Source organism: Hypanus sabinus, chromosome 5 (assembly GCF_030144855.1).
Source record: "Hypanus sabinus isolate sHypSab1 chromosome 5, sHypSab1.hap1, whole genome shotgun sequence".
Lineage (NCBI taxonomy): Eukaryota > Metazoa > Chordata > Chondrichthyes > Myliobatiformes > Dasyatidae > Hypanus > Hypanus sabinus.
In genome coordinates, this window is record NC_082710.1 from 42157296 (window position 1) to 42172586 (window position 15291).

Here is a 15291-nt window from a genome sequence, read left to right on the forward strand (position 1 = left end):
GAAAACCCACCTCATTATCCACAACACCTCCTACCTTAGTATCATCGGCATACTTACTAATCCAATTTACCACCCCATCATCCAGATCATTTATGTATATTACAAACAACATTGGGCCCAAAACAGATCCCTGAGGCACCCCGCTAGTCACTGGCCTCCATCCCGATAAACAATTATCCACCACTACTCTCTGGCATCTCCCATCTAGCCACTGTTGAATCCATTTTATTACTCCAGCATTAATACCTAATGACTGAACCTTCTTAACTAACCTTCCATGTGGAACTTTGTCAAAGGCTTTGCTGAAGTCCATATAGACTACATCCACTGCCTTACCCTCGTCAACATTCCTCGTAACTTCTTCAAAAAATTCTCTAAGGATTGTCAAACATGACCTTCCACGCACAAATCCATGCTGGCTACTCCTAATCAGATCCTGTCTATCCAGATAATTATTAATACTATCTCTAAGAATACTTTCCATTAATTTACCTACCACTGATGTCAAACTGACAGGTCTATAATTGCTAGGCTTACTTCTAGAACCCTTTTTAAACAATGGAACCACATGAGCAATACGCCAATCCTCCGGCACAATCCCCATTCCTAATGACATCTGAAAGATCTCTGTCAGAGCTCCTGCTATCTTTACACAAACTTCCCTCAAGGTCCTGGGGAATATCCTGTCAGGACCCGGAGATTTATCCACTTTTAAATTTCTTAAAAGCGCCAGTACTTTTAATTGTCATAGGTTCCATAACTTCTTTACTTGTTTCCCTCACCTTACACAATTTAATATCCTTCTCCTTAGTGAATAAGGAATTTTGAATTTTGAATCGGGAGCAAGTTACAGCTTGTGATTCAACTGGGAGCTCAGAGAATTCGACGGTTGTAGGTAGGATAAGCCTACCTGGTCAATACCTGTGGAGGAGGGGGAACTGCGCAGGCGCGAGTGACGTCAGCGTCGAGCACGCACTTTAAAAGGCAGGACTTCTTGTCAGAGCGGGCAGCGGAGTCCGTGGAAGCAGAGTCCTGGGCTTTGGCTAAGTGGGCTTCGGCGTAAGGGGACTTCGGTAAGCTTGTGTGATTGCTCGCTGAGGGGAAGAAGGTAAGGTCGCTAGGTGCTTTTTAGACTTATTCTATCAATCCAGTTCAGGTATGGGGGAGACTGTCAGAGCAGTGGTGTGCTCCGTATGCAGTATGTGGGAGGTCAGGGTCAACACAGTTGTCCCTGATGACCACACCTGCAAAAGGTGCGTCCAGCTGCAGCTCCTATCAGACCGAGTTAGGGAGTTGGAGCAGGAGCTGGATGAACTACGGATCATTCGGGAGGTGGAGGCAGAGATAGATAGGAGTTATCAGGAGGTAGTCACACCAAAAAACCAAGATTTAGGCAGATGGGTGACGGTCCAGAGAGGCAGGGGGAGCAGGCAGAGAGAGCAGAGCACCCCTGCGGCCATTCCCATTAACAATAAGTATACCGTACTGGATACTGTTGATGGGGATGACCTACCAGGAATGAGTTGTAGTGGTCCTGCCTCTGGCACAGAGGTTGAACCCTCAACTAGAAAGGGGAGGAGGGAAGAGAAGAGAGCGATAGTTTTAGGGGACTCTATAGTTAGGGGGGCAGATAGGAGATTTTGTGGGGCAGATCGGGAGTCTCGGATGGTATGTTGCCTCCCTGGTGCCAGGGTCCGGGACATCTCAGATCGGGTGCAGGCTATTCTTGAGAGTGAGGGCATGAACCCAGATGTAGTGGTCCATGTAGGGACCAATGATGTAGGTAAGGTGAGTGAAGGGGTCCTGCTTAGAGAGTTCAGGGAGTTAGGAGTGAAGCTGAAAGGCAGGACCTCCAGGGTGACAATCTCGGGATTGCTACCTGTGCCACGTGCGAGTGAGGCGAAGAATAGAATGATTATGCACCTTAATACGAGGCTGAGAGCATGGTGCAGGAAGGAAGGGTTCAGGTTTTTGGATAATTGGTCTTTGTTCCAGGGACATTGGGATCTGTTTCGAAGGGATGGTCTACATCTGAACCGGAGGGGTACTAACATTCTTGCAGGAGTATTTGCCAGTGCTGCTCGGGGGGGTTTAAACTAGATGTGCAGGGGGCAGGGATCCAGATCCAGAGGGTTGGTCAGAAGGTGCATGGAGTTAAATGTGTACAAGGTTTGGGTGATCTTGAGAAGGTCATCAAAATTCAGGGTGCAATTTGCCTGATGGAAGTTCAAGGAACTGGGTTAGGTACAGTAGACAGTGTTTTAAGCAAAGAGAGGAGGAATGGGCTAAGAATTCTATACTTGAATGCGCGTAGTGTCAGAAATAAGACAGTTGAGCTTGAAGCTCAGATGAAAATGGGGAACTACGATATTGTTGGGATAACGGAGACATGGCTGCAAGGGGATCAGGCCTGGGAATTGAGTGTACCAGGGTATACGTGCTATCGTAGAGACAGAAATATGGGAAGAGGGGGTGGGGTGGCCCTGTTGGTGAGGAATGAGATTCAGTCCTTAGCAAGAGGTGACTTGGGAACAGGGGAAGTAGAGTCTGTGTGGATTGAGCTGAGGAACAGTAAGGGTAAAAAGACCCTAATGGGTGTTGTGTACAGGCCCCCAAACAGTAGCGTGGATATTGGGTACAAGTTGATTAGGGAGTTAACATTGGCATGTGCTAAAGGTAATGCAGTCGTTATGGGAGATTTCAACATGCAGGTGGACTGGGAGAATCAGGTAGGTGCTGGACCCCAGGATAGGGAGTTTGTGGAGTGTCTAAGGGATGTATTTTTGGAACAGCTTGTGCTTGAGCCAACCAGGAAGGAAGCTATTTTGGACTTGGTGATGTGTAATGAACAGGAATTGATAAGTGATCTTGAAGTAAAGGAGCCATTAGGAAGTAGTGATCATAACATGATGTTTTTATCTACAATTTGAGAGGGATAGGGGCAGATCAGAGGTGTCAGTGTTGCAATTAAATAAAGGAGACTACGGAGCCATGAGGGATGAGCTGGCCAAAGTTAAATGGGCGGATGCCCTGGCAGGAAAGACAGTGGATCAGCAGTGGCAGATATTCTTGGGCATAATACAAAAGATGCAAATGCAGTTCATTCCAATGAGAAGGAAGGATTCAAAGAGGGGGAAGGGGCCACAGTGGTTGACAAAGGAAGTCAGAGATTGTATAGCATTAAAGAAAAAGAAGTATGACAGGGCTAAGATGAGTGTGAATACAGATGATTGGGAAAGTTTTAAGGAACAGCAGATCTTAACTAAAAAAGCAATACTGAGAGAAAAAATCAGGTATGAGCTCAGTCTAGCCAGGAATATAAAAGGGGATAGCAAAAGCTTTTTTAGCTATGTGAAGAGAAAGAAGATAGTTAAGAACAATGTTGGCCCCTTGAAGAATGAATTGGGAGAAATTGTTATGGGAAACAGGGAAATGGCAACAGAATTTAATGCATACTTTAGATCTGTCTTCACCAGGGAGGACACAAGCAATCTCCCAGATGTATGGATGGGCCAGGGTCATAAGATATCAGAGGAATTGAGACAGATTGACATTAGGAAAGAAACTGTGATGAGTAGACTGGTAGGACTGAAGGCTAATAAATCCCCGGGTCCAGATGGTCTGCATCCGAGGGTTCTAAAAGAGGTGGCTCAGGAAATTGCGGATGCATTGGTAATCATTTTCCAATGTTCCTTAGATTCAGAATCAGTTCCTGAAGATTGGAGAGTGGCTAAGATTGTCCCACTTTTCAAGAAGGGAGGGAAGGAGAAAACGGAGAACTATCGCCCTGTTAGCCTAACGTCAGTCGTGGGGAAGATGCTTGAGCCCATTATTAAGGACGAAATAGTGGCACATCTAGATGGCAGAAGTAGGATTAGGCCGAGCCAGCATGGATTTACCAAGGGCAAATCATGCTTGACTAATCTGTTGGGAGTTTTTTGAGGGTGTAACAAGGATGTTAGATGAGGGTAAGCCAGTAGATGTTGTGTACCTAGATTTTCAGAAGGCATTCGATAAGGTGCCACATAGGAGATTGGTGAGTAAAATCAGAGCTCATGGCATTGGGGGCAGGGTTTCAACATGGATAGAAAACTGGTTGGCAGATAGAAAGCAAAGGATAGCAGTGAATGGGTGTTTCTCAGACTGGCTGGAGGTGAATAGTGGGGTACCACAGGGCTCTGTATTGGGACCATAGCTCTTTACGATTTATGTCAATGATTTAGATGAGGGCATTGAAAACTGTATCAGCAAGTTCGCTGACGATACTAAACTGGGTGGCAGTGTGACATGCGAAGAGGACGTTAGGAGAATACAGGGAGACTTGGATAGGCTGAGTGAGTGGGCAGATACTTGGCAGATGTCATTCAATGTGAATAAATGTGAAGTTATCCACTTTGGAAGCAGGAACAAGAGGGCAGAGTATTGTCTGAACGGTGTCGAGTTAGGTAAGGGAGAAATGCAAAGAGACCTAGGAGTCCTAGTTCACCAGTCAATGAAGGTGAATGAGCAAGTGCAACAGGCAGTGAAGAGGGCAAATGGAATGTTGGCCTTTGTTACAAGGGGAATTGAGTACAAGAGCAAGGATGTTCTTTTGCATTTGTACAGGGCCCTGGTGAGACCACACCTGGAATATTGTGTACAGTTTTGGTCTCCAGGTTTAAGGAAGGACATTCTGGCAATTGAGGAAGTGCAGCGTAGATTCGCTAGGTTGATTCCTGGGATGGCAGGGCTGTCTTACGCAGAGAGATTGGAGAGATTGGGCTTGTACACGCTGGAATTGAGGAGATTGAGAGGGGATCTGATTGAAACGTTTAAGATAATTAAAGGATTTGATAGGATTGACGCAGGAAATATGTTCCAGATGTTGGGAGAGTCCAGTACCAGAGGGCATGGATTGAGAATAAGAGGTCAGTTATTTAAAACAGAGTTGAGGAAGAGCTTCTTCTCCCAGAGAGTTGTGGAGGTGTGGAATGCACTGCCTTGGAAGACGGTGGAGGCCAATTCTCTGGATGCTTTCAAGAAGGAGCTGGATAGATATCTGATGGATAGGGGAATCAAGGGATATGGGGACAAGGCAGGGACTGGGTATTGATAGTGAATGATCAGCCATGATCTCAGAATGGCGGTGTAGACTCGAGGGGCCGAATGGTCTACTTCTGCACCTATTGTCTATTGTCTATTGAATACCGAAGAGATCATTCCAAATCTCTCTCATCTCCCTCGGCTCCACACATAGCTGACCACCCTGATTCTCTAAGGGGCCAATTTTATCCCTCACTATCCTCTTGCTTTTAATATAACTGTAGAAACCTTTCGGATTTACTTTCACCTTATTTGCCAAACCAATCTCATATCTTCTTTTAGCTTTTCTAATCTCTTTCTTAAGATTCCTTTTACATTCTTTATACTCCTCAAGCAATTCCTTTACTCCATGCTGCCTATATCTATTGTAGACATCCCTCTTTTTCTGAACCAAGTTTCTAATATCCCTTGAAAACCATGGTGCTTTCAAACCTTTAACCTTTCCTTTCAACCTAACAGGAACGTAAAGATTCTGTACCCTCATAATTTCACCCTTAAATGACCTCCATTTCTCTATTACATCCTTCCCATAGAACAACTTGACCCAATCCACTCTCTCTAAATCCCTTCGCATCTCCTCAAAGTTAGCCTTTCTCCAATCAAAAATCTCAACTCTAGGTCCAGTCCTGTCCTTCTCCATAATTATATTGAAGCTAATGCTATTGTGATCACTGGACCCGAAGTGCTCCCCAACACATACATCTGTCAGCTGACCTATCGCATTCCCTAACAGGAGATCCAACACTGCCCCATCTCTAGTCGGTACTTCTATGTATTGTTGCAAAAAACTATCCTGCACACATTTCACAAACTCTAAACCATCCAGCCCTTTTACAGAATGAGCTTCCCAATCTATGTGTGGAAAATTAAAATCTCCCACAATCACCACCTTGTGTTTACTACAAATATCTGCTATCTCCTTACACATTTGCTCTTCCAACTCACGCTCCCCATTAGGTGGCCTATAAAACACTCCTATCAGTGTCACTACACCTTTCCCATTCCTCAATTCCACCCAAATAGCCTCCTTAGAGGAGCTCTCTAATCTATCCTTCCAAAGCACCGCCACAAGATTTTCTCGGACAAGCAATGCAACACCTCCTCCTCTGGCCCCTCCTACTCTATCACACCTGAAGCAACTAAATCCTAAATCATGTAAACCTTTGCACATACAAATAGGGGAAAAATATGACTACAGAAGAATATCTTTATTTAATACTGAGTAAAGACTATGCCCGTACCTTGGGTTTTACCAGCTTGAGCTGAGAAAAATAAAAATGTAATAATAATAATAATAAATAAGCAATACATAGACAACAGGAGATAACGAGCCCTTGAAAGTGAGTCCTTGTGGGAATAAATCAGTGATGGGATGAGTGAAGTTGAGTTAAGTTATTTCTTCTGCATCAAGACCCTGATTGTTGAGGGATAATAACTGCTCCTGGACCTGGTGATGTGGGTCCTGAGGCTCATGTACCTTCTTCCTGATGGCAGCAGTGAGAGAAGAGCATGTTCTGGATGATGATGTTTAAGGTTCCAAATTTAACTTTAGTTTTAGAAGTAATAAGCAGGCAATGCTTAAGGCTGGTAGTAGAAGGTTGGCAGGTATGCACACAACCAAATAGGAAACTTAGCCTATGTAATACTGTTGATCTGTTAGTGATCATAGGGACAGTCAGTATGGGAATAGACCTTTTACCCAGATAGTAAATGCAGAACATCAGTCAATCATTTTCATGCTAATCCTACCTTAACCCATTCTATTCTGCACACAGTCCTATCAACTCCACTATCATTCATCTACATAACAGCAGCAATTTACAGTGGCTAATTAATCTAGCAACCCATGGCTGGGATGCAGAATGATACCCAAGCGATCACGGGGACAACATGCAAACTCCCACAGACAGCACTGGAGATCAGGGCTGAACCCAGATCACTCCAGCAATTCCAGCAGCCGTGTAACTGTGCTGTTTTGTTCATTTAAAATGGCAAGATCACAGGACTGTTACAAATGGGCATAAGCAGAAGGAGGAAACCATTAATCCTACTTCCCATTGACAATAATTACAATAATCATTCCTAGAATATGCACATGCCAAAGAGGGAACAGAAGTGGACTTGGCTACACTAACCTATAGGTACTGTAAGATTGGTTAAGATTTCTACTGCTATGCTGTGAGGTATTTCCTTTTAGTAGTTTTCTGTAAAAGCAGTGTACCCTGCTAGTAAAATATTTTGGTTTCAGCTAAAGATAAGGGCCCATGTTGTTCAATTCAGGAATGTTGTGTCAGCCAATCAGGATGATGGGATCGGGAGAAGATTCTGGAGAGAGCTGGCGGAGAGAGATTTGTGACAGACAGTGGTGGAGTTCTTGGTCTTGGCAGGTGATGTGGCAAAGAGAAGATCAGGAGAAGCGCTCGTAGGATTTAATCGGATGGGAAAACGCGATTACAAGGAGTGTTTTGTGAGACGAAGGAGTCCAAAGTATGAACCTCGACCAGTGATTGGAGAAGACAATTCAGCGCCATAAGTAATGGTTGTACCTAGCTTTTGGAAAAGATAAACTTTAATGGTCATGTGCATATTTAGACTGGTCTAATTGTAATGGGCCCTTTATTTTTTTCCCCTTTCTTTTCTTTCTCTTAATAACTGATGAAGTTGAAATTGGTAAATATACTTTATTTATAATTTTATACTGGCGTTTGATTTGCCATTTCTTGGCGACTGGTAATTCAGTATGGGCAGTACTTACACAGCATTAGCTCAAACCAAGGTTCCATTAATCTGAACATCTCAACTTTCCTGTTTGGTTGAATCCCAAACCATTCTGTCCCGAGACACGTATTGTTATAAAGGTGGCCTTCTCTCTGCTGAGTCACGTGGCTGTTAGCAGAGTTAGCATCAGAGCTCATCAGTCTGATGGCCTGGTGGAAGAAGTTGTCCCAGAGCCTGTTGGTCCTGGCTTTAACGCAGCGGTTCCGCTTCCCGGATGGTAGCAGCTGGAACTGATTGTGTTTGGGGTGACTTGGGTCCCCAATGATCCTATGGGCCTTTTTTTTATACACCTGTCCGTGTAAACGTCCTGAATCATGGGAAGTTCACAACTACAGATGTGCTGGCTGTCCGCACCACTCTCTGCAGAGTCCGGCAATTAAGGGAGGTACAGTTCCCATACCAGGCAGTGATGCAGCCAGTCAGGATGCTCACAATATGTCCCTGTAGAAATTTCTCAGGATTTGGGGGCCCATATCAAACTTCCTCAACTGTCTGAGATGAAAGAAGTGCTGTTGTGCCTTATTCACCACACAGCTGGTATGTACAGACCACGTGAGGTCCTCAGTGATGTGGATGCCGAGAAACTTGAAGCAGTTTACCCTCTCAACCCCAGATCCGTTGATGTCAGTAGGGGTTAGCCTGTCTCCACAGCTCCTGTAATCCACAACCAGCTCCTTTGTTTCTGCAATACTGAGGGATAGGTTGTTTTCTTGACAGCACTGTGTCAGAGAGATGACTTCTTCCCTGTAGGCCACCTTGTTATTGTTTGGGATAAGGTCAGTCAATGTAGTGTCGTCGACAAATATAATTAGCAGATTGGAGCTGTGGGTGGTGATACAGTCATAGGTATGCAGGGAGTAAAGGAGGGGACTCAGTACACAGCCCTGAGGGGCTCCTGTATGGAGAGTCAGAGGGTTGGACGTGAGGGAGCCCACTCTTACAACCTGCTGGCGATCTGACAGGAAGTCCAGGATCCAGATGCACAAGGCAGGGTAAAGTCCGAGTTCTCTGAACTTCTTGTCGAGCCTGGATGGAACTATAGTGTTTTATGTTGAACTGTAGTCCAAGAATAGCATTCTCACATAAGTATCCTTCTTCTCCAGATGTGTAAGGACAGTATGTAGAACAGTGGCTATTGTGTCATTTGTTGATTGGTTGTGTCAGTAAGCGAATTGTAGGGGGTCCAGTTTGGGTGGTAGCAAGCTGCTGATGTAATCCTTGACCAGCTTCTCAAAGCATTTGCTTATTATTGAGGTGAGTGTGACAGGCTGCCAGTCATTCAGGCATGTTACCTTGGTCTTTTTTGGTACAGGGACAATGGTGGATAATTTGAAGCAGGAGGGCACTCTACACTGGGAGAGGGAAAGATTACAAATGTCTGTAACACACCTGCCAGTTGTGCTGTGCACATCCTGAGTGCTCGCCCTGGGATGCCGTCCGGTCCCGCAGCCTTGTGACTGTCCACTCGGTGGAAACATCTGCGTACCTCAGCCTCTGAGATGACCAGGTTGCAGGTTGTAGTGGTGGCTTTCCTCGGAGGCTCAGAGTTAGCGACATTGAACCGAGCATAAAAGTGGTTGAGAGACCACAATGTTGGTGGCACCACAACGTTTGGCTTTGAAGTCTGTGATGGTTTGCAGCCCTCGCCACGTCACGTGTGCTATTTGTTGTGAATCTTGACTGAATCTTGTCCCTATATTGTTATTTCGCAGCCTTGATAGCTTTGCATGCAGTAGAACAGAGTGATCTAGGAATAATGGTGCATAGCTCCCTGAAGGTGGAATCTCATGTGGATAGGGTGGTGAAGAAAGCTTATGGTAAGCTGGCCTTTATAAATCAGAGCATTGAGTATAGGAACAACAGACACAAAATGCTGGTGGAACACAGCAGGCCAGGCAGCATCTATAAGGAGAAGCACTGTCGATGTTTTAGGCCGAGACCCTTATAGATGCTGCCTGGCCTGCTGTGTTCCTCCAGCATTTTGTGTCTGTTGTTTGAATTTCCAGCATCTGCAGATTTCCTCGTGATTGAGTATAGGAGTTGGGATGTTAAAATTGTACAAGGTATTTTAAGGCCAAATTTGGAGTACTGTGTACAGTTCTGATCACCAAATTATAGGAAAGATGTCAACAAAATAGAGAGAGTACAGAGAAGATTCACTGGAATGTTACCTAGGTTTCAGCACCTACGTTACAGAGAAAGGTTGAACAAGTTAGGTCTTTATTCTTTGGAGCGTAGAAGGTTGAAGGGGGACTTGATAGAGGTATTTAAAAAATGAGGGGGATAGAGTTGACGTGGATAGGCTTTTTTCCACTGAGAGTAGGGGAGATTCAAACAAGAGGACATGAGTTGAGAGTTAGGGGGCAAAAGTTTAGGGGTAACTCGAGGGGGAACTTCTTTACTCAGAGTCGTAGATGTGTGGAACGAGCTTCCAGTAGAAGAGGTAGAGGCAGGTTCGATATTGTCATTTAAAGTAAAATTGGATAGGTATATGGACAGGAAAGGAATGGAGGGTTATGGGCTGAGTGCAGGTTGGTGGGACTAAGTGAGAGTAAGCGTTCGGCACGGACTAGAAGAGCTGAGATGGCCTGTTTCCCTGCTGTAATTGTTATATGGTTATAACTGCTTTTCTTGAGCTCTAGTTGATTGCCAGCGATGTAAGCTCAATGTTGCGCTCGAAGTGTTGCTCGCAAAGAACTATTGATCCAGGGTTTCTGGTTCAGATGACCCACCGACTTCTGGGGGACAACGTTGTTGATGCACTTCCAGATGAAGTACATGACTTCATCAGTGAACTTGGAGACATCCTCATCATGGAAAACATTCCAGTCGACATCATCAAAGCAGTCCTGCAGCTTGGAGGCCAAGTCAACTGGTACTTAGGTGAGGTATCATAGTAAACTGGTACTTGAGTGAAGTACCATACTTCCGGAAAGATGGCAGCACGTATACAGACAGCGGCCTCTCAGCAGTCAACCAAAGGTGCTTTTTTTTATTTGTTAAATGTGTTTTTATACACACTAAGACTATTCCTGACTTCAATAACTACATGTACAGCAGGTCTACTACATCAGTGAGCTGCTCATTGTTCGGAATAGCCAGCTGGTTGTTCACAGAAGGTGAGTTGGGCCACTGGGTTGAGGGATTTGAATTGGGCCTTTGGACTGAGGCATTCGAGTCAGACCGTCAGGCCACAGGCTGGACTAAATTTGGGAGAGCTGACCTAGGTGTAGACCATGCTGCTGCCTGCTATCTGGAGGTTGGTGCCTTTGAGCTGGCCCAAAGGCGGCGTGTAGTAAAACCAGGAGTGACTCTCTTGGATATGTCTTTTGTGATCACAAGATCCTGTTGGACATTGATTGCCGCAGGCCTGCTTCCCTTATTTTGTGGTGAGATAGGCAGTGAGGCAGCAATGTTGCCTCATTTGTAACAAGCACTAAGCCTCAAGCCGTGGACTACCATTAAAGTGTGGCGTCCATGGTCAGTTGGAAGTGGCTCTCTTGTTGGTGCTTCCCTCCAGTGTTGGATCAATGGAATTACAAGCTGGACTGACAGGAATCATCAATTTGCTCAGGGTCTTGGACTAAAAGTGTGTTTCCTTACGTGACTATTGCCACCCCACCCCCCCCGCCATTTTGAATGAGTTTGTATGTTTTTGCAGCTTGATCCCAGAGAAATGGTGTCTCGTTCAGTTGTACCCATGTATGGTTTAAATGACAATTAAACTTGATTTGATTTGAATGTCTGTGGAATGAAACTCCTGGATGGTGAATGGATCTTCCTTTACACTGACTTAAGATATAACAAGATTGTAACTAAGATCAAATTCAAAATTCATTTACAGCAAAACTGAATAAACTGTAACGGTGAACTTGAGATTATATATACAAATTACTTACTGAACTGGTACAGGTTTTCCCAGGACTTGGACTCTGGCATGGATGTAATGGTCAGTACAGGGCAAGGATTACCTCCCAAAGTATCACATATTGAATCCCGACGAAAATAAATTTGCTGAGCGTCATGTAGTGTCTCCAGTTTTTGAATATGCATCTTTGTTAGAAAGGAAAGAAAATTCTTACAATCATTTTATTCTTTTATCTTACATTTCTATTCCGAATTGTCAATTCTTACTGCTGACGTTGTACTCATCAGGATAGACTGCATATAGATGGGAGGAATACAGGTTTATCATTTTACAAAATGAAAACCCCAAGCAGGTTTCAGAAGGGAAAATGTGTACAATAAAATTCATGACTTTAATGTAAATCACAATTTAATATATTATCAAATTACCTAAGCTCAACACTAAAATATCAAACCCAGACATTATGCATGCTTTGTAGAGTTCTGAAGAAAGTAACTTCCTGAAACAAAATTCTGAGTGAGCATGCCAGGAGGTGGCTGTGAAGTCTTTCTCCTTGTGGAGGAGTCCAGAGCAATAGGATAATGAGACAAGAGGGAACTATTCCCAAAGAGGATTGCAAATCTTTTCAAATTTTCTGCACCAAGCAGCAAATGACAATTTTTTTAAGATATGGAAGACCAAGACTGAGAAAAGAATCAAGGATTATGGGGAAATAAGAAAGTGGAGTGGAGGACCAAAGATTAGTCCAATTATGATCTTACTGAATATCATGACAGACTTGAGGGTCTGGAAGGCTGTTCCTGATTCTTATGTTTGTTACAAAAGAATCTAAGTCACAGATTTTGTACATCTTAATTGATATTAGATAATAAATAAGTTTATTTCATAACATCAATGTAAGATAATACACTTAATGTACTTAATATGCTTAATGTAGTGTATCTGGATTTCAGCAAGGCATTTGATAAGGTACCTCATGCAAGGCTTATTGAGAAAGTAAGGAGGCATGTGATCCAAGGGGACATTGCTTTGTAGATCCAGAACTGGCTTGCCCACAGAAGGCAAAGAGTGGTTGTAAGCAGGTCATATTCTGCATGGAGGTCAGTAACCAGTGGTGTGCCTCAAGGATCTGTTCTGGGACCCTTACTCTTCATGATTTTTATAAATTACCTGGATGAGGAAGTGGAGGGATGGGTTAGTAAGTATGCTGATGACACAAAACTTGGGGGTGTTGTGGATAGTGTGGAGGGCTGTCAGAGGTTACAGCAGGACATTGATAGGATGCGAAACTGGGCTGAGAAGTGGCAGATGAAGTTCAACCCAGATAAGTGTGAAGTGGTTCATTTTGGTAGGTCAAATATGATGGCAGAATATAGTATTAATGGTAAGACTCTTGGGAGTGTGGAGGATCAGAGGGATCTTGGGGTTTGAGTCCGCAGGATGCTCAAAGCAGCTGCTCAGGTTGACTGTGGTTAAGAAGGCATACGGTGCACTGGCCTTCATCAATCATGGGATCGGGTTTAGGAGCCAAGAGGTAATGGTGCAGCTATATAGGATTCTGGTCAGACCCCTCTTGGAGTACTGTGCTCAGTTCTGGTCGCCTCACTACAAGAAGGATATGGGAACCATAGAAAGGGTGCAGAGGAGATTTACAAAGATGTTGTCTGGATTGGGGAGCATGCATTATGAAAGCAGGTTGACTGAACTTGGGCTTTTCTCCTTGGAGTGATGGAGGATGAGAAGTGACCTGATAGAGGTGTATGAGATGATGAGAGGCATTGATCATGTGGATAGTCAGAGGCTTTATCCCAGGGCTGAAATGGCTGCCACAAGAGGGCACAGGTTTAAGGTGCTTGAGAGTAGATACAGAGGAAATGTCAGGGATAAGTTGTTTTTTTTTTACACAAAGAGTGGTGAGTGCGTGAAATGGGCTGCTGGCAACTGTGGTGGAGGCGAATACGATAGGGTCTTTTAAGGACTACTGGATAGGTACATGGAGCTTAGAAAAATAGAGGGCTATGGGTAACCCTAGTAATTTCTAAGGTAGGGACGTGTTCGGCACAAGTTTGTGGACAGCAGAGCCTGTACAGGCAGTCCCCGGGTTATGAATGAGTTCCATTCCTGCATCCATCTTTAAGTCGGATTTGTATGTAAGTCGGAACAAGTACATCTGGTATTATTTAGTGTCAGTTAGTCAAACGTTTGTCTTAGTATAGTATATATTTTACCTTTCTATGCATATAAAACACTTAAGAAACATTTGTATTGCAATAATTAAACCACTGCGTTGCTTAGTAATAATTGTAGCTTTCATCGGGGCAGGGCCTTTCACATACTCCATTCTCACTTCATCCTTTAAAATTGTTGTGATTGACTGACTGTAGCCTAACACTTTTCCAATGACCGATGGCGTTTCACCTCTTTCCAAACGCTTTATTACTTCCACTTCATTTTCAATTGCGATTGCTTTCCATCAACGGATCAGAAACACTGCGGGCGGCGGGTCCCAACCTCCACTGGGTCCTAATGACCACCGCACTGAATTCCCCAGGTCCTAAAGTCCACCGCACTGAAACAGGTTAAATGGGACAATTGGGGGCTGTGCTGGGTTTGGGTATTTGATCCTCCACAATATTCCGCATGGGAATTTAAACTGGAGGTGACTGTTTTTTTTTACAAGGTCAAGTTGCAAGCTCGACATCAACCCGGCACAGATGGTATGGGAGTCACTGGATCAACAGCAACCTGGCACGGGAGAGGTCTGTCACTGGATTGAATTCGGGAACCTCTTGAGCCTGGCGCTGATCTCACTGTGCCACCAGCCGACCGGAACGGGGGGGGGGGTGGTCAGGGAGAATCTTGCTAAGAAAATTTTAAGCCAAATACAAAGTTACACACTCAACTCAGTGTCAACGGTAACGACTTAAGATGTTGGACGGCGTTGCGATCCGACTTAAAATGGCGGACGGCGTTCTCCTTCCTCGGTTCGTAAGTACGAGTTGTCCATAAGTCAGACATTCGTAACTTGGGGACTACCTGTATACTGCTGTAGGTTTTCTATGTTTCTACTTTCAGCATCTGCAAATCAAGAAAAACTAAACAAACTTCCAACATCGAGCTAACACTTCTTTTAGGACTTAAGAATTGTATTTAGATTTTGGAGGCAGCAATGTATAACCACCACGCACTATACAACATGCAGGTAACGGCTGCATTATCTATTTTACAATTAACAATTGCAATTCAACATTTTATACACATTACCTGCAAGGTAGAGTACGTATATGGATAGTGATAAGCGAAGTAGCACACATCATCCTTATGAGTAAAAGTCATTGTAAATGTCAGTGTGTAATACGATTTTCCTTTCTGACCACCAGCTGCAATTGAGCTTCTGGAGAAATGATTCCTAGAAAGGAAAGGAATAACTTATGTTAAAATATTTCGCAATTTGCACTTTTCAGTGCATTGACTGCAGATAGATAGCTAGATCATTGATTAAGTTTTAGTTGGATAACAATTCATTATTTACCATGTTTGGTTCAATTGGAACAGATTACATA

At 44.0% G+C, this 15291-nt stretch overlaps 1 protein-coding gene across 13 annotated transcripts in view; it reads right to left on the reverse strand.

The window, feature by feature from the left end:
- Nucleotides 1–15291, reverse strand: part of agtpbp1 (ATP/GTP binding carboxypeptidase 1) — a 270083-nt gene that overhangs the window by 76336 nt on the left and 178456 nt on the right. For all 13 annotated transcript variants that reach the window (XM_059969829.1, XM_059969822.1, XM_059969828.1 and 10 more), the window contains 2 exons: nucleotides 14993–15137; nucleotides 11760–11913 (listed from right to left, as the gene is read on the reverse strand). In XM_059969829.1, coding sequence (XP_059825812.1) covers nucleotides 11760–11913; nucleotides 14993–15137 — 299 coding nt within the window. The remainder of the gene's footprint in view (nucleotides 1–11759; nucleotides 11914–14992; nucleotides 15138–15291) is intronic.